Source organism: Fundulus heteroclitus, chromosome 8 (genome assembly GCF_011125445.2).
Source record: "Fundulus heteroclitus isolate FHET01 chromosome 8, MU-UCD_Fhet_4.1, whole genome shotgun sequence".
Taxonomy (NCBI): domain Eukaryota; kingdom Metazoa; phylum Chordata; class Actinopteri; order Cyprinodontiformes; family Fundulidae; genus Fundulus; species Fundulus heteroclitus.
In genome coordinates this window covers 30,629,858-30,648,615 of record NC_046368.1, presented here as the reverse complement: position 1 = coordinate 30,648,615, position 18,758 = coordinate 30,629,858, and the positions used below count along the sequence as shown (strand labels likewise).

General features: G+C 43.1%; 1 protein-coding gene across 1 annotated transcript in view; it reads right to left on the bottom strand.

Annotated features, from left to right (window-relative positions):
* LOC105915535 (versican core protein) overlaps positions 1 to 18,758 on the bottom strand; it is a 36,986-nt gene that overhangs the window by 10,131 nt on the left and 8,097 nt on the right. Inside the window, exons 4-12 of the mRNA XM_012849676.3 lie at positions 16,447 to 16,621; positions 16,138 to 16,265; positions 15,099 to 15,395; positions 12,444 to 13,160; positions 8,564 to 8,593; positions 3,910 to 4,070; positions 2,193 to 3,531; positions 1,959 to 2,072; positions 1,756 to 1,869 (exon numbers count right to left, since the gene is read on the bottom strand). Of these exons, the coding sequence (XP_012705130.2) occupies positions 1,756 to 1,869; positions 1,959 to 2,072; positions 2,193 to 3,531; positions 3,910 to 4,070; positions 8,564 to 8,593; positions 12,444 to 13,160; positions 15,099 to 15,395; positions 16,138 to 16,265; positions 16,447 to 16,621 (3,075 nt within the window). The remainder of the gene's footprint in view (positions 1 to 1,755; positions 1,870 to 1,958; positions 2,073 to 2,192; positions 3,532 to 3,909; positions 4,071 to 8,563; positions 8,594 to 12,443; positions 13,161 to 15,098; positions 15,396 to 16,137; positions 16,266 to 16,446; positions 16,622 to 18,758) is intronic.

The window sequence follows — 18,758 nt, the reverse complement described above, 5'->3', positions numbered from 1 at the left end:
TTCAAAATGATTAGCTGCTTGTGGCCCCTTTGGTGGTTACAACTGCTGGAGTCAGAGAAACAAGAATAAAACGACAATAAATACAAAACATAACAGAAACAATGTGATGGCGTCCTTTGCCAATGCTCAGCACTAAGAATAACATTTTAGACGATTTAAACAAGAACAACTCCGCCCCAGGTGTTCCTCATTCTGATTGACCTCCCACAGCTTTAAATCACTCACATGAAAATTGAAACACCCAACTGATGCTCCACAAGCAGCTGATCAAAAGGAAGCTGATAAAGTTGCTCCAAGCTGATGTTATGTAGCCTTTGATAGAGCTGTTTTACTTCTTTTTTTTTTTTTACCAGTTTTGAACCAGTCACACGTGGTTAATGTAGGCCCATGAACAGCCATGTGATAAGAATAAGAATTCCTTTATTGTCCCACAATGGAGAAATTCGGGTGTGACAGTGGCAAATACGCAGACAGTTATACACAATTAGTAACAATGAAAGGAAGAACAAACATGGACAAACCAATCTACTCTAAAATTAGCACCAAAGAAACATCAAGAGTAGAAGATAAAAGTAAATGTTAAAAATTGCACAGTGGGGGGGGGGGGAGATCCAGCCTATTTACATAACGCACAATAATAATAAAATATGCAATATGCATGATAGTGCAGCAGCATCCCTAGTTTAAGCCGGGCGTACACTGTACGAGTTTTTCAGTCATGGTACTTATATACATCTCAAACTGTGCGACGGAACCGCGGGGTTTAAAAAGTTCACCGCTCACGATCTGTGCAGCGCGACGCTCGGACTAGACCGGACTGCTCACACTGTACGTCGTGTCCCCTCTGGGACCGCTCGCTGTGGTGGCAGAGGCAGGCGAGCAACGGTAGGTGACAGGGACCCAGAGCAGGGGTTCGAGCCCAGCTCTGGCGAGGCCCGCAGGAGGCACCGGGCGTCGGGGGAACGGAGGGGAGAGAGAGGAGAGACGAGACGCATCGGCGGCCCCGCGGCACGGCAGGTCACCCGGCCCGCCCCCCCAACAAGCGGAGGAGTGCCGAAACAGGCGGCCAGCGCGTTGCGCGGACCGGACGGCTCGCCCTCCCCAACACCGGCCGGAGGTTGCTTCAGGGACGCCCGCTTCCCTCCCTCCGCTGGCGGGGACGGAGAGGAGGGGAGGGCGCCCCCTCGTAGCTCTGCTTGAACAGCAGGATGCGCTCACGAAAACCTCACGACAGCCGACTGAATTTCAAACATGTTTGATTTTCACGATCGTCCGATTCCTGATCGGGAGGTAGTCGTGAGAAGCCAGTCCCCCCTCCTCCCCCCCTCTACGATCAAGCTGAAATTTGGTCCGATTCAAAAAATGCTCGCACGACTGAAGAATCAGCCCGAAAAGGGGAAAAACTCGTACAGTGTACGCCCGGCTTTAGCAGTTATAATGTCTGTTGGGAGCAGCCAAGATTATAAAGTCTGACTGCAGCCGGGAGGAAGGACCTGCGGAGGCGCTCCTTAGAGCATCTGGGATGCAGTGGTCTGTGTCACTAAATGAGCTCTCCAGCTGTGCAACAGTGATGCCTGGGTGGCTAAATTTGTTCTATTATTTGTTTTTATTAGCCCTAATGGCAGACATAACTGGTCCTCAGGTCACATACTCAGACGGACAGTTTTTCAAACCGTAATCCTGATCAGCCTGAAGTGCATTGACCTGAAATTTGTTTCAAACAGCAGATAGCAACGTGTGAGTGTTAAGCTCAACCTTGATCGCAGAGCTGTCCTTTGTAGCTGGGTAGGCAGAGACAGGTGAAGGAGTTGACCCCGTCCAGGCAGGTGGCTCCATTCAGGCACGGATTAGAGTTGCACTCGTCCACATCTGCAGACACACAACACAGGCCACTATTATTAAACATCATCGGTCTTTCAGCATGGGCATCAAGTGATTGGCTCTCTGTGCCTGGGTACCTGTTTCACAGCGCAGCCCACTGAATCCAGGTGCACAGGCACAGATGTTCAGTGCGCCTTTCTTGTAACAGGAACCTCCATTCAGACAGACATTGACGGAGCACGGCAATAGGTCTGCACAGAGACAAACAGGATGAACAGGTTAGCTGAGCTGTGATGGGCAGCATCTCTCTATGTGTAGCTGCATGAAGTCAACAGGATAGACGCATTCCAACCTGTCAGCTGTGCTCATACCTTCAATACTCACAGAGCTGGGCTCTAGAGAAGGCCCTAAATCAGACCTGGCCTCTGCCTGCTCTGTGATCCCACTCTCTACAGGGGTATGCGGGCGAGACTCCAACAAAACAGGGATGCTTGGACTGTCATAGTCCACAGTTTCCTCATCTGGGAGAGCATTGACTGAAGGGTGATGAATCGGAGCCCGATGGGGGGTGGAGAGGGTTGTATGGTCAACAGGTGAAAAGGCTAACGTGGTTAGAACAGTTTTCACCTCCACACCGGGTGTGGAGCCTGTGGTGGACAGCTTGGTGCTGGCCAACCCTGAAGTGTGACCAGGGGTTATAGGTGGAGGCTTGGTGGTGACGGCAGAATGCTTCTTGTGATCTGACAAAGTGACAGAGTGATGTGTTGTGGGACTAACTCTGCTGGTTTTGGAGTATGTGTCATGCATTTCTGTTGTATTTCGGTGTCCAGGTCTCAGAACAGCCATAGCTGGTAAAACAGTGCCACTGATCCCTGGAGGCAGGTCATCTGGAGCACCCTGATCGCCAGAGGCCTCCGCCTTTCCCGACACCTGCTCCACACCTGAGCCAGTTTCTGGACCGCCAACAGCAGCTTCCGCTTCTCCGTCTTTTATTTCAATAACTGTTGAGGGTAGAGGCGGTTGGGTGTGAAGGAGGGCGGGAACTGATGGTGGCGTGTAGGCAAGGCTGGGTATATCTGAAAGGGGGATATCCTGCCCAGAGAAATCCTCCTCTCCAGAAGCAGAGCCTTCAACGTTGTCTAACTGGGCCTGTGCGGATGTTTTTGGAGACTTTATGTCTGGGGTCAAAGTTGGAGGCTCGGTCCCTCCTATCTCTGCCTCATCTGTCATCACACCAGGCCAAACCGAAGACGGGGTAGGAAAACTTCCATCTGTAGAACCCTCTTGTGGAGCAGCCCCATTATTGTCCTCCGTGCCTTCATGGCTGACATGAGGGCCAGGCTGGGAAGCATCAGGGTTAACTGGACCCGGCAGGGTGGTAGATGTTATTGATGAGACCATAGATGGAAGTGTTGTGGTGGCTGCCACTTTGTGTGGCTCTTGAAAGTAGAGTAGAGTAGTAGCCTGTGGGTCCAGGAAGACTTTCTTGACATCAAGGACTGAAACAGTACCACCCTGTTGGGCTGCATCTGCAGGAGGAGTAGCCTCATCAATGGCCTTGTCTGTGTGGTGCTGTAAAACGCTGTAGGCTGGAGGAGGCACACTTGAATCCTCTTTGTCCCCATCTTCAACCTCCCCCACATAAATAGGAGACGCTGTCTCAAACTGATCCCCTCGGGCTTCCACTGGTGTTTGTGGGCTGAACGTCACCTGGATGGACAGAAGCATATTTTTAAAAAGAAATTATGAAGAAGACTCTGCAGCTTCCTATAGGACCCTTGAACTTGATGCTTACTATTGAGTGTACAGCTATTTAAATGTTGAAATTTTACATGAATAAAGATTTTCTCTAATCCAAAGTCTCAAATGTATGAGCTTATGATAAAGCCGCCTGATGGACCTAGAATGTCCAAGGTCTTCTCCCTTCATGGTAATGGTAAAGACTGACTACAGGTGATAGTTTCTCCTTAACAGCAACTCATTAACTGGGTCATTCAGACACAACAAATGAGTTCCAATTACCATAGAAGAAGTATTAGTAGTATTGTTACTGCATGACTGATCGGTGGATTAAACTCTACTCTGTACCTCATGTTTTCCGTTGACAAAGCGGATGGTCTCAGGCAGGAGTTCAGAGTCTCCGTTGCTCTGTACAGCCTCACTGGATATCTGTGTGAGTCCGGGGATGTGTGGGAAGACAGGCTGGGAACCATTTGACGGCTGGTTTAGGAAGTCCAAGACACGACTCACTAGAGGTAGAGTGGACACAGAGCAAGTTTTTTTTTAAAAACAAGCACACGCTGATCTGATACAAAAGCTTGGATGCACATTTTGTAACAAATTTTGGGCTAAAAGTGAGTTCCAAAAGAATGTACAGTAGGTAAATGAACATCAGACACGTGAGGCAGCTTGGAAAATGGACCCGAGACATTTGTTTCATTGATCAGTTCTTTATATCCATTTATCCCTACTTTTATAATACGATAAAAAAATAATCTTTATTGTCATTCTAACAATGAAACATCATACAACGAATTTGGGTGCAGTAAAATAATTACTCAGTTATAACAAGGATATAAAATATAGAGAAGAGGAAATAGTCTGTAACTCTTCCATTCATGTGATGTCTTCATATTGCTCTGGTTCCTTAGCGCAAGTTGACTTAAACTGCATTTTGAATTGTAAAATTGAAGCTACACAAGGTCTGATTGACCTTTTGCAGCATTCAACGTGGTGATGTTGGCTGGAGGATCAAAATGGTTTCTTGGTCTGTTAGTTTTAGTTTTTACGGATCTGAAACAGCAATTTCCAAAATGTGTGACTAACGTTTATGACTTTATCATTAATCACAATAAAACACATCACTTGGTGTTAACTTATCTACAAAATATCTTCAGATGTCCAATAGCAGCATGACGCCATCACCACTTATGGATTTATGACACATGTTCAGGTAAGCAAGCAGGTCAATCCTGTATTTGCTCCACAAATCTGGTTGATGCCCAAGTCCCATTTCAAGATGCCTGAAGGTACCACCTTCATTGGTTCAAACAAATATATGCAAGAGTAAACACCATATGAATGTCCTGCCAGTCCCACAGAGGAGCCTGTTTTGGTGAGAAATATCCAGTATGAATAAGTAAAGAATATTATGTGGAAATATTAAAGGAACATCTTAGGGCATCTGCAGAGAAGATAAAGGTTGGACACAAATAGGTCCTCCAAATGGACAATGAATGCAATGATGGATTTAAACATCTGAATTTAAAGTAAGTGAAAAAAAAACATCCCTAAAATGTTCTCCCTCTGATCATTCTGGGATTCCGCCAACAAATAGTTTTGATAATCCTAACAAACAGGAAAGGTTTAGTGTGATTTAATGCCGTCATGAAGTGGAGGGAAAAGAAAGATCAGAGTCTTTTTTTTCTACATTGGATATAAAAGTGTGGTTTGCACTGTGTTCCTTCTGCAGCGAGCATTGCCCCACAGCAGCTCCTTTTCTGACATTGATTTGAAGCAGACACAGATAATAAACAGTTTCTGGCCTCTGTTTGTTATGATTAAGGCCCGTCGGTGCCAGCTGCTGCTCTGAAACAATGCACGCTTTTGTCTCCTCATTAGGATTTTATGTTCAATATGGGAGTAAGGTTGTGGGAAGTTGAGTAAAATGCTGCTTAAGGGGGTTCCAACTGACATCTGAAGACAAAAGGAAAGCCATGCCTCTGACTTTAAGAGGCCAGAAAACGTTTCCTGGTAATGCTATATCTTTCATTTTCCTAAAGTTCAATGAGACCCAGGCTTTCAAAACGTATGGAGACCTATCACCCACACTGTAGTACACCTACTTCAGGGTTTACATGATGAAGTCTGCCGAGAGGAGGCTGCTTCACACACTGAAACTGTCATCTCTGTGTGTGTGTGTGTGCTGCAGGTTGTGTGATTTGGATACTTTTCTTATAAAGGATTACTTTTAGATTTTACTCAGAGTGGCAGGATGAGCCCGAACTGTCTCTTCTAAATATGCAGGATCAGTATTTTTATTGAAGTTCTTTGATTTGCTGGAAGATTCGTCATCATTTTCTGGGAAATTATCTGCCAGTGTTCTGATCTTTGGGCCATTTTATTAGTTTTGCCTTGAAACACAGTTCTCCATTAGTCTGGAAAAGACACACAGACGATGAATAAAACGCCTCTGAACTGTTGAAGGAAAACGGGGTCGTTTTGATTCCAGTCTTTGTTCATGGCAGTGTTTCTTGGGCTGAATTATGAGGAAGCCCACTCTTTTTGGATGAGAAACAATCCCCCACGTATTATGTCAGGATATCTTGTGTTTTGCATAATACTGAATTCACTGTAGACCTTTTGTTCTCCGAAGAGTTGATTTTCCAGATGTCCCAAATGATTTGGATCAGAGAAAACAACTTTGCATGGGTCTCCTGCCGTCCATTCTTGTCCCTCCTGCAGAACAGCGGTCAGAGGAGGACAGACGAGGCTCGTCTGCTGCCCTTCTTGTTTCAATGCTGCTGCACCGATGTGCAAACAGATGCTCTCAAAGCTGCCCACTGCCAACGCTGAGCAAGCTCTGAACTAGTGGTAAAACTATAATGATCAGTGCACACGGATGTGGTAGCCATTACTAACCTAAGGCAATCGCCCTGTTAATGAGATTGATCAAGTGATTTCAGAAAGATTCTCTCCCAACTTCACCAATGCTCATAATCTGACTGTACAGTCCTTAGTTGTTCTTTTTCTTCTTCTTCTTGTTGCTATTTGTACCTCTGATGTCCATTTAATATAAATAGAATCAGTACTTGCCAAATATCCTCAACAAGTGGCTTCATTGTCTCAACGTTTTCTATATTAGTTTGATTTAACCAGTCGGGACATTTATAGAGTTGTTTTTGTACAGTGAAGCACTTTGGAATGCTTTTCTGCTGAGCTGTGTTGTTTGGTTCTCAGATGTGAAGGAAAAAAAAAGGTGCTAAGCTTTCCTCAATAAAACACGCTTTATTGTTTGATTTAATTCATTTCCTTTACTGCAGCTATTTTAAGCTTGGACTCAGACACTTGTCCACGTTTGGCAGTTGTATATCTATCATCCTCACGGCCTCCAGCTTCCGAACATGGTTTGATTTACTCATTCGTAGGAAGAGCAAATTACTTTTATTTCCCCATCTGTGTTTCCTGTTGGGACAGCTGTGTGCAGGAGCTGCCTGTGTGCAGGAAAGTGACAGTAAAGGGAGACCCAGAGCATTTAAACCTGATGTAAAGCATGAGAATGTAATGGGAAATAACAAGGTAAGGGTTGCTAATAAAAGTATACAGTGGAAGCACTGAAGGTCGGCGCTTCTCGGTGCTGATGGATATGTGTTTGAAACAGTCGACTCAGTTTGTTTCTGCCCGCATCAGGTGCTCATGGCCTTGTGCAGACATTTTATGGCCTCTTTTAACACTGTCCCATTTCTCAGGTGTCACTTCACCTGCAAACAAACATTTCCTCTGCTGTACCTCCTTTTATGTGGACGTTAGCACTTTTTCTGCTCTCATGGAAACGTTTGAGACAGGGATGGCAATAGATTATTTCCTGTGCTTCATCCTGAATGACAGACTGGAAAAGTAGACTTTTTTTTTTTTTACTAAAAAAATGTGTCTAACTTGTTTCAGGATACAGAACTGATCTTGTATTAAGCATCAGTCGCTGAGTACATATTTTGGTGCCCATATCCAATGAAAATTGAAGGACAAAAAAAGTAATCTTTCCATACAAGAAGAAAAATAATTGCTATAAAGAGCTATAAAAGCTGGATTAGGAAACAGAGACTAAGATTTAAAAAAAAAATCCTATTTAAATGTGCCAAAAATGTTTAACTTTTCCACTGAGCAGGTGAATGAAAATGTCTCTACCTCTGGCTGTTAACAGTGGTGTAGCTGGTGACACATCTACTTGTGACTGCTACACTGACAGTGTTAATTACAAGCCTTACAAAACATTTAGGTGTTGTTGGGCTGTATTGTCATCAAGTGTCAGTCTGAGCCGTTGTTTGGCTCAGCATGAAACGTAATCTTCCGATAGTGTTTGGCCATGTTGTTACAACAGCCAGGCTTTACACAGCCTCCAGTTCATGTGGTCCTGTGACTCCAAAGTAATCCTGAAATGGTTTTAGCAGGTTTGAAAAATAAACACCTTTTTAAAAATACCAATTCAATGCCGCCCATTTTCTTTGCATTTTTAAATAATATAGTTTTTTCAGTAGTATCTCATGTAACCTTGTGGCTAAATTAATTCTGTCTCATGTTAAGGTTCATTTGTTTCATGTCTCCTCTTAAAATATATTTCACTTTACAGGTATTACAGTGTTTTATTATAAATTTTTTCAACATTTTGGATTGTGTGCCCATTAATTTTTGAAAACTGACTTCACTGTGGTCATCGATACATGGATGAACAGCAGAAAGACCACATTACAGGATGACAGTCAAACAGCAAATGACCTACCAAGACAACAGGCCCCCAAAACATGATCACGTGAGGAGAAAATAGAACAGCATGCTCAACTCTAATATCAGGATGACATAGTATGAACGGTACATGTAGGAACATGGACAAACATTTGGAAATCCATCGTTAGTTGAGCTAAACTGCTTACATATACCAGTAGATTATTAAAGCGTGCAGCCTGTACTAACAGAGAACTGTTTCTTTGCAGGTTAAAGTGGTCATAAGACATCAGAAGCATCTTACCTGCAGCAGACTGTTCTTCCTGATCCATTCCTGGAGCCCGCCGTTGGCATGTAGGTAAAAATGATAAAAGAGAAAGAGGGTTTAGTGGGCTATATTGTGTGATTTTACTCTGTAAAATTTCAGTGCTTAATCCCACGGACATGATTACAGAAAGACAACTGAAGCTGATGATGCTCAGTGTTGTGCTAGAAGAGCAGAGTTCACATAAAAAAAAAATCTCTAAACCGATTAATGATTTTTATATGATAAACAGCTCACCAGGACATTGGTGGAGAGAGCTTGATCAAATGTACACTGTTATCTCTGGTGGCACACCTTGGATTCTTCATGCAAAGAGAACCGCAGCAGTTTTCCTCATGGTGAGTGACTGCTGACTGTCAGCTCTTTATACCGCGTTTATAAGGTCTGGTATTGGTCATTTAGGCCAATGCATCTCTGTCGTTAAGTTTGATTATCTCAATAAGATAGATTTTGAATGAAGATTCAAGCCCCGGCCTTCAAAACTCGTGGATCACGCTGAGTTTTCCTGCTCCCTGATTTTTAATACAGCAGAGACAAACTGCATTCTATATTCTGTTACACTTGAAGGTTTTCTCTTAGATCATCCAACAGGTAGGTTTACTTAAATTTACACAACTGAAGAATTTGTCAGCTAATATGCCACAACAAAATCAGGATGTTATAAAAGAGGAACGCTGTGTTTCTAGTAATCAGTCACCTGGACTGGTTTTGGATTTTAGAGATGAGGACTTATCAAAACAAATGCAGCGAGATACGGGTCCTGCAGCTTTGTCTGCAATAACTTGAGTTTCCACTAACTGAGTGGTTTTGACAGTTCAGAGGACAAAAACTGTCTGTGCTGTCTAGCATATCGTTTAAAACAGATGCTAGGCAAAGCTATAACCAATGCTCATTTATGAAGGATATGAACTACTTATACTGTACATTTTCAAACTTTATTTCAAAGTATGATCAATGGATGAGAACTAGTTTAAGCTGGAGCTGCAAACAGTCCTTCATGTTTGGGTGGTGAACACTGAACATGAAATCATTTACTTTAACCTGGCTTTAGCTGAATTTAGAGCTAGTTCATGTTAAGGGTAAACTGGCACCACAGTGTTGATGCTTTAAGCGCAGTATTTTGTCTTTGTGTGTGAGAACAAGGCAGTCATTACTCTTGTTGTGGGGCTCTGGTGTTCCCCAGGATAAACTGATATGTTTACTGTATGTTTGGCTACACCACTGTGGCCGCGTAGGCGTAGAACCGCTTTAAACACGTCCACATCTGGCTTTGCAGGGCCACTGTGTTTGTGTGCATATTCAAGAATGCAAACTCAAAGGTAACAAACGATTAACTGTTTGCCGCTGACACACATGTCCTTCCAACAATTCGTTTGAAGGACAGTCCTCTCAGTCCTGACGGCAACCTCTGAAAACTAACCTTTGTATTGAAAGACAAAAATGTTTGATGCCCTAGAGTTTACAAAAAAAAAACTTACAAAATATGCAGGAATGTCTGTTACAACATATGTTGGAGAAAACATTACGAGTAGTGGTTCGCTAAGAATGTAAAAGAGAAACTGTGTTTTAGAGCCATTAATGCTGCTGAAGTTTCTGTCTCTGAGTCTTGCTTAGCTCTCATGGCACATGTGCATGTCAGCATATTGACTCTGATAAACAGTTCTGCCCTTTGACAGATTTACTCATGTATCAAACACGGCCAAAGGAACTCTGAGTGATCACAGTGGTCACGAATGGCTAATATTAAAGCAATATTCCCGGTAACTACGGAGAGTGCACTCTGACAAGAAAAGAACTGCCTCAGGGAAATTATAAACCAAAGTATTAAAGCCGTTTTTTAGCAGCCATAGCTCATAGGAATTTGAAACGGTTAGTTTTGAAACTGCAGGGCCCTCAAGACATATTCATACTTCCTAAACTTTGTAATATTTAGCCAGGATACAAACACAGACATCTAAGAGATTCATAAACACAAATTAGTTGATGATTTTGAAGTAGAAGCAGAAGGATGCCCTGTTTCGTTTTGTTTTGCTGATGTGTAAAGACTACACACTCTAGTGTATTATAGCTAATATAGATCACAGCACAAACAACTATTTCTCTTCATGAAGTCGTTGTTTTATTGATTTGGGTGTTTCAGATTCATTCTTTTAATCTTCTGCTTTGTAGCGGACACCAGAAGACTTTGGGCAAAGACTGAGCTACATTTGGAGCTGTTCATGAGCTCATGTACATTTACAAAAACCTAAGTTGCAGCTAAAGAACTTTAACCCCAACGGGAAAGGAGAGCAATAATCAGTGAAGCAGTCTAGAGGCCAATGGTGACTGTGGAAGAGCTGCCGAGAGCTACAGCTCAGATGGAAGAATCTGCCAACAGGACATTTATTACTCATGTACTCCACAAGTCTGGTCTTTATGGATCAGAGGGGAAACGGCATTATTGAAGGAAATGCACTGTGGAAGTCCTGTTTACAGCTTTTCACTAGGCATGTAGGGGACACAGGAAACTCATGAAAGGAGGTGTACTGGTCAGAGGAGCTCACATAATATTCAATATACTAAGCGATCTATATGTGTTTTCGCAATTGGGCTGTGGGGATGCTTCACCTTCCAGCAGGACAGTAGCTCTGAACAATACAACCAGAGCCACAAGGTTTAGACCAAAGCATGTCCATGTGTTGAATGGTCTAGTCAAAGCCCAGACAGACATGCAAGCAGTTGAGAATGTTTGACACTTCAACTGAGGTTCACAGACACACTTCATCTGTGCTGTCTGAGGTTGAGATCCAGCGTTATTTTTAAAGAATGGTCTCCAAGCAAATACCTAGACATACCTGAAAGACTCACAGCCTTAACTGCAACAATAAGGGATCTACAATGCATCATTTAATGTGGCCAGGTCAGCACTTTGTGTGTATGCTATTCTTTTCACATTAATATTTGTAAATGTTTAGGAAGAAATTGATTTTTTTCCCCACAATTTAACACTACTGGTCTATCACAGAAAATGTACTGAATTTAGTGGTTGTAATGTGACAGATTGACAAAATTCATAGGATGTGAATAGTTCAGCAAGGTATTGTGCCGGCAGCAGCTAAGTGTGATGACACACAAGGGTCTAGACAAGGGGTGTCCAAAGTGGGGCTCAGGGGCCATTTGTGGCCCCTGGATTGATTTTGCAGATAAATACTTTTTAAGGCAAAATGATTACAGTCAAGTTAAAATATTCTTCCAATAGAAAATGTGAGGTAACATAGAAAATAACTGCCTTTTAAAAAAACTAAATTTTAACATTCTCTTTAATTTCACAGTACATAGGGCCACATGGATCCAACGACTTACCCAAATCCTGTTCTTATTGCTGAGAATAGACACAAAGAATTACCTTTTCTTTTTAATCAAGCTCAGAAGAACTTGCAAACTGAAGAGCCTCTTTTAATAAGGCAAATGTGCTAAAACCCCGTTCAAGTTTCAGTTGACGAATCTTCATTAACCCCCTTGGGGCAATTGATTACAGAGCCAGTAGTAAAGCGTTTAACAAAACACCATTTGCACCGAAATCACACAATTTCAAAATCTTATCACTGCAGGGATAAACAAACGTTTTATTCTGCTAGTGAATCTTGGATGCAAGCTTTGGATCCACAATGATTTACACATCCCTTTCCTACAATTCAAAAATGTCTTGTTAATTTAGTGACTTTTTTTGGTAATTACGTTACATACTTTTGATTTGACAACTTTGGCCCACATAATGGAAAGTTTGGACCCCGCTGGTTTAGACTTTAATGCAAACAGTGCAACTAACACAGCTTGCTCAGCCCATCATAGCGAAGGTTGTGCTGCTGCCCAGACTCACCTGAATCATTTCCCCTGGGTATGTTAACGATGAGGACATGGAGAGGAGGTTTCTCTGATGAGTCTCCACTTAAAGAAACGTCTATATTTGGTTTCAGCTCCAGTTCGGTTGATGACTCAGGGATGACCTTCTCTTTATCAGGCTGCTGATACACGTCTGGCTTGAACAACTGGGGGTCTGGCTCTGATGGGACAATCTCTGGGAGAGGGGAAGGACTCAACGTTGCTTTCAGTGATGAGGTTTTAATCCCTGTGACACTTTCGCCCGCCAGTCTTGGTGTAGAGGTGCTCTCTGGAGTAAATTCTCCTCCCGCGGCGCTGTTGGAACTGACATCCACACCGCCACCCATTCCCTGCTCACCTGGTTGGTGGGTTGCCAGTTGTGGATGCTGAATGTGGGGGGTGGGTGAAGGAGACAGGGGTCTGGGCAAAACGTCCCCTCTAACTGGCACTGACTCAACCTGGTTGAAAGGGTTGAAATCTTGAATATCGTAGTCAGCCGATGCAGGAGTGGGCGTCCAGTTGCTGACGTGAGGAGAGGAGAGGTCTGCAGAGAGGCTCCCTGCTGGTGAAAACGCTGCTGGCTCTGGTGTTCTGACCCGAAGTTCAGCTCCGTCTGGGTGTGAGGATGTCGGAGCGTGCAGACTGGACGTGGAGGGGTCGGGTTTGTACGCAGCCGTGCTCATCTGTGAGCCGACTGTTGTTACTGGGGGGTTAGCTGTAAGACAGTGGAACATGAGATAAAAGAGCATTAAAAAAATGAGTGCAAATCATCATCTAAGTTCTTGTTCACATCAACCAGGGATGAACTGCCTTTAGTGATGTAATGGAGTAAAGGAATTGTATTTGAACTGTTTTTTTTTCTGTTGATGAAACTAATGAAATGGGTGCTTCTCTCTAGTTTGAGTTATAATACTCTCTCCACATGCTGCATGTTGTTAAAGCGATCTGCTTGCTCAGAAATTCTCCTGAGTTTAGTCTACCTCCATTATTGTGCTTCCTTGTGGGAAAACCATTCAGATAACTCCTGAAACATTTTGAGTTGACATATTTATGAAATAAATTATGTTCAATAAAGAAAGTATTTCTCACTTATGCGCACGTTTTTTTTTCCTAAATGATTGGGGTTACCCTCCACTGGAGCCATAGTGGGTTAGAGATGATTCATTTGGTGATGCTTTAAGTTCTTACTGTTTATCTAAAGTGTCGGTCCTGCACATGTTGGACTTTTGCAGCATTCCGAGGTTGCTGTTTTGCTCTGTAAAAGCTGCTCCGGCTGCATGTTGAGCCCAGCCCAGATATGATGTCATGTGTTTGGCGAGCTGCAGACATCTGGCCCAACTGAGAGCGTTCTCCTCGCTCTACGTTAACTCTCTCCTGCAGCTCCTGCCACCCTCTTGCAGCTTGGCAGAAGGCATCACACAACCTTCGGAAAGTACCTCTGCACGGCCAGACATGGGAATGTTTGCAATTATATGGTGGAGAGAAGCACCACGCTGGGAGTGTGTACTTCTCTCTCTGCTACGAGCTGACCCCTTTATTAACACTTTATTTTATTGACTCTCTTCCACTTCCTCCGTCTGTCTGTGCTGCTTGGGTAGGGTCCAGCTGTGAAGCATTAGGGAGCTGTCCTGTATCTGCTCTGCTGGACAGAGAGTGCTGGGTTTTCCCCTCATGAAAGCCACCCTCCGTAAACACGACAGATTATTCTTCTCCTGTTTAGGTGAGAACGCTGTTTGTTTGTTTCCCACTCCTCTCTGTTATACGTGCTGTCATTAGGTGGTTTGTTGGTGATGAAACGCGCATTGCTGTTCAACCGTGTACACCTGCAGCTAAATCCTAAAGTTCTGCCGGTGACACAGAAGTTGCATTTTGCAAGATGTTCCATTTTAGTTTTCGATCGACCAGAAATCTACCTGACCTGATGTCAGTATAGTCATGTCATTGGCCCAGAGGAGGCTGTGAAAGAGTCCGACTGAAACCTTCTATCCTCCAAGCCAACGTTTCTTAAGATGGACAGGTGTGCAGACATCACCGTGTCACATCGCAGCGGCCTGACATGTAGGACTCTGCAGCTAAGCACACTGCAACTGAAAGTTTTGTGGATCATGTGTCTTCAGTAAATGGAAGGAAGGTGCCCTGTTAAGGTGTGAACCGCAGAATTCTGGGTTGGATTCAAGCCAGCTTTTCAACGACACACCATAAAATAAAATTAAAAATTAAACAGAGATGTATAGAGAGAATAAATAGGTGGGAAGCAGCAGCTGACCTGATGATACTCTACCCACTTTTTGTCTTCAGCCACAACCCTTTCTGATGAATAAGTGAAGCTCCAGTCAGGACTCTACAGAGCCATAATGCTTCTTCATTCACCACCAATCAAACGCTGACATGGTAAACACTTTGGAAGCCGTCTGTACAAACCATTACTTCAGCAAGTTACATTGCCAATCACCTCATAAGATTTGAGAGATTTGGACAAGATATGGTGTGGCTGCAGACTCCAGGTAAAGAAGACTGAATGCTGGAATTGAATTAAATTGCGCCTAAACAAACTATTGGTTCTAGAGTGTGCACACAGCAAGGAAGATGTAGCTCCCCTAACCACGGGAGGGTGCTTTGTTTTTAGTAAATATGAAGGGAGGTTAGTTTTAACCTTTAAAGCAGAAAGCTCCGTGCTTGTCGCTCTGGTCTGGGAAGCCAGTTTGATTGTTGTACTTGTAGAGGGTTCGAACACCCAGCAGGCCTCCTCCACACTGAGGCAGGGGGAGATTCATGGGGTACCGGACACTGCCATCAGACAGCCAACCGTAGTCGCAGCGGCTCAGCCCCGCCATCCAGGCAGCAAAAAGCTGACCAGGGGACGCCAGCACGGCGTCATGCCTCTCACACACCTCCTTCGCCTCTTGCCAGGTAAGCTTGGTGGTTATGGAGGTCGGATAGAAGACATCACCTGCAAGCAGAGGACACAGTTGCTTTGAGAACGTTCGGATTAAACTCCAGAAGTTGATTTAGTAATGTCAGACAGAATGCAAGTAGATTGTTTTAGCTTCAAGGTTTTTACATAAACTCTTACATATATCTGCTACTTGTAGCTACTGTGTTATCTGTGTGTGAACGAGATGGAGGAAGGAGAATAGGATAGAAGGATAGAATAGAACTATTGAAAGTTGATGGTGTTCAATAGTTCTTGATGGTGTTGTAACCTGCTAATATAACTGATTTGGAGATTGTGGAATTTACAAAACGACAGATGGCAGTCCTGCGGACCTGATGATGTTTACCTTTCGACTGAAATGAACCAAAGTAGAGAGGGTTAGAAATTAGCATATCGGTGTAACAACTCCAGTTGAGTAGTTTGGAGACAACTTAAGAAAGACAAGGCTGAGATTGTCTGGACATGTTTGCAGAAGACCATGCGGAATATGATGAAGAAACATTGCTGAAGACATGGCTGCCAGGAAGGAGGGAAAGAGGACCACAGAGAAAGTTCATGCATGTTATAAAAGAGTACATCTAGAGAGTGTTTTATGTAAATAAACACAATCTGAAAAAAAATTAGAAAGCAAATCAAAATGTCTAAATAAGCATCCAAAATATTTAACAACTGGACTAAAATATTAGAAAATAACTTCAGAGATGTCGTTTTTTTTCACAGAATCAAAAAAAAAACTCCAACTGTAAACAATGCTTACCCTGCAGTTCATCTACGAAGCAGTATACGTCGTATCTCTCTGTGGAGTCACGGCGGCCGTACGTTCTTACACCTGGTTCATCGCCGAGGTTACCCTCACAGCCAGGACGAGGCACTCTGATTGGATATCTGAGGAACATCAACGAAACCACTTAACCGAAAAGGATTTCCATTGTTCACGACCAGTAAATGTAAAATCTTAAATGTTTTCTTTGGCCTATTTATCTATTTACTCATTTTAAGGAAAGAAGGATGACTGAGGGGATCGAAACACTGTGATAACACCTCTGTAGATTAGATGTGAACGTACCGGACAGACTGGTCAGCGAGCCACCCTGCGTCACATTGATCTAAGTCGTCCTTGAAGGCAGCAGTCAGCTGTTCAGGTGTGGCGATAGAGGCGTTGACAGAGCGACACGCCTCCGTCGCCTCATCAAAGTCCAGAGAGTAGCGGCTGGAGCTGGCTCGGTAGTGAAACACCACGCCTAAACAGACATCATCAAGGGTCAGGAAAGCAAATATGCTTTATGAAAAATACCTTTTTATAATCAAGAATTTACATAATCTGGCTGGAGATAACTGAATGAAAACAAATTGAATTAGTGGAACTTAAGCAACTTGACTCAAAATGACTGAGTAAAATACCACAAACTGTTCATTTAAAGTTGTTAATAATGTATCCCTTAAAAGGTTTACAAAAAACTTGCATTTAAAACCTGAATGTGTGCATCCTAACCAGCAACAAGGTTCCTTTATGATGCCGAATAAAAAGAAAGAAAATAATATGCCTTAAATCACCGTGGAGGAGAGTCTCTCTTCCACAGTGATTTATAATGGCTGCAGATTATACAGAGATTTGCTGCTGACAGAATTTGACTCAGACACAGGAGAGCATAGAGAGAGAGGGGGGGGGCATTTCAGTCGTCATCCTGGGACTATGCATATCACTGTATCCTTGTGTCATTAGGTCTGGAAGAATATTTCTCAGTGAGGGGAAATCCTGGCAGAGCCGCAGGAGGACGTGAAAAGATGTCTGAGTTGTTAAATGGAGTGTTGTGTGTCTGTCATAGGGAGGGCTTTTGTGTGGATGGACCCGACAAAGAGTTCTGTTCAGCACTAATGTGGAATCTGTGTAAATGTCTGAGAGAGGCTCAATTCGGTTGTTGGATGAACTGTTTCCAGGGGATAAACTGCACAGATGGAGGCCAGAAATCTGGGACTTTCAAAGTGTCTGCAGGGAAGCTGGGTCACCAGCCGCAAGGCTGCCTTTCTAACTGAGGCAAAAAAGACATTCACTGGCTTTAACTAGATAAGGTAGAAAACAGAAAGCTAACACAAGCCTTACAGGTGATATACATCTGAAATCCTCAACATAACCAGTCTACAGCCAGTTATAATGCATGACAAAAAATGTAATACTTCTTTAACATTTCCAAATTAGGTTTACAACCACAGATTTTAATATGGATCATCAGGATTATATGTGGTAAACCAACACAAGTAGCATATTTATGAGAAGTGAAAGAAAAGCCATACACATTATTCAAAGTTTTTACATATAAACATCTGAAAAATGTGATGTGGATTTGTCTTCAGGCCCTCTCAGTCGGTTTGTAGAACCACTTTTAACTGCTCTTACAGGGCTGCAGATGTTTAGGAGTCTCTACTAGCTATACCAGCTTTGGATATTGAAAAACTTAAAGTTTGCTCATTCTTCTTTGCAAAATAGCTCAATGTCTGTCAGACTGGATGGAGAACATCTTTGAATATTAGTTTTTAAATCATGCCACATATTCTCAATTGGATTTAGGTCTAGACTTTGACTGGGCCATTCTGAAACATGAATATGGTTTGATCTAAACTAGACCATTGTAGCTATGGCTGTATGTTTAGGGTCATTGTCCAATTGGAAGGTGGACCTCTATCCAAGTGTCGAGTATTTTGCACCCTCTAACAGATATTCTTTCTGGGGTGCTCTGTATTAAGCCTTTTAGCTGCCCATGAACTCTGACCATCTCCTCGGTCCCTTTTGAAAAAAGTCCACTCCCAGCATGATTCCTTTTCACAGCTGTCTACTATCTACTCTGCATTGGTTACATAAGAAGCCAAAGAATTACAGAACAGCTAACAGCAACATGGTGGTGGAAAGGTTGTCATTTAGGGCTTGTTTTGGCCCCACAGAACAAAATTGGTCAAATTGCAGTCATTCAGTTCACCATGATGTTCATTGCATTTACGTCAGATTGCCAAAAGTATTCATTTCTGTACCTGCATGCCTTTCTGACCTAGAAAGACATCCCATTCTTAATTCATATGGTTTAATATGACATAGGCCCTCCTTTTGTAGCTACACCTGCTCCAATTATCTGGGAAATGCTTTCCCCAAGGTTTAGAAATATTGTTTGTTGCAAATTTTGACCAATCTTCAAGAAGCTTGTTTCGGTGGTCAGACACTGATCTTTGACAAAAAGGCCTGCTTCATTTAGTTGTTCAGTTGATTTGAGGTCAGGACTCTATGCAGGTCAGTCAAGTTCTTCCACACCAGACTCCCTCCTCCATGTCTTGAAGGACCTTGCTATGTGTACTATCGTTCACATCAGAAAACGTTTTACATGAATTTAG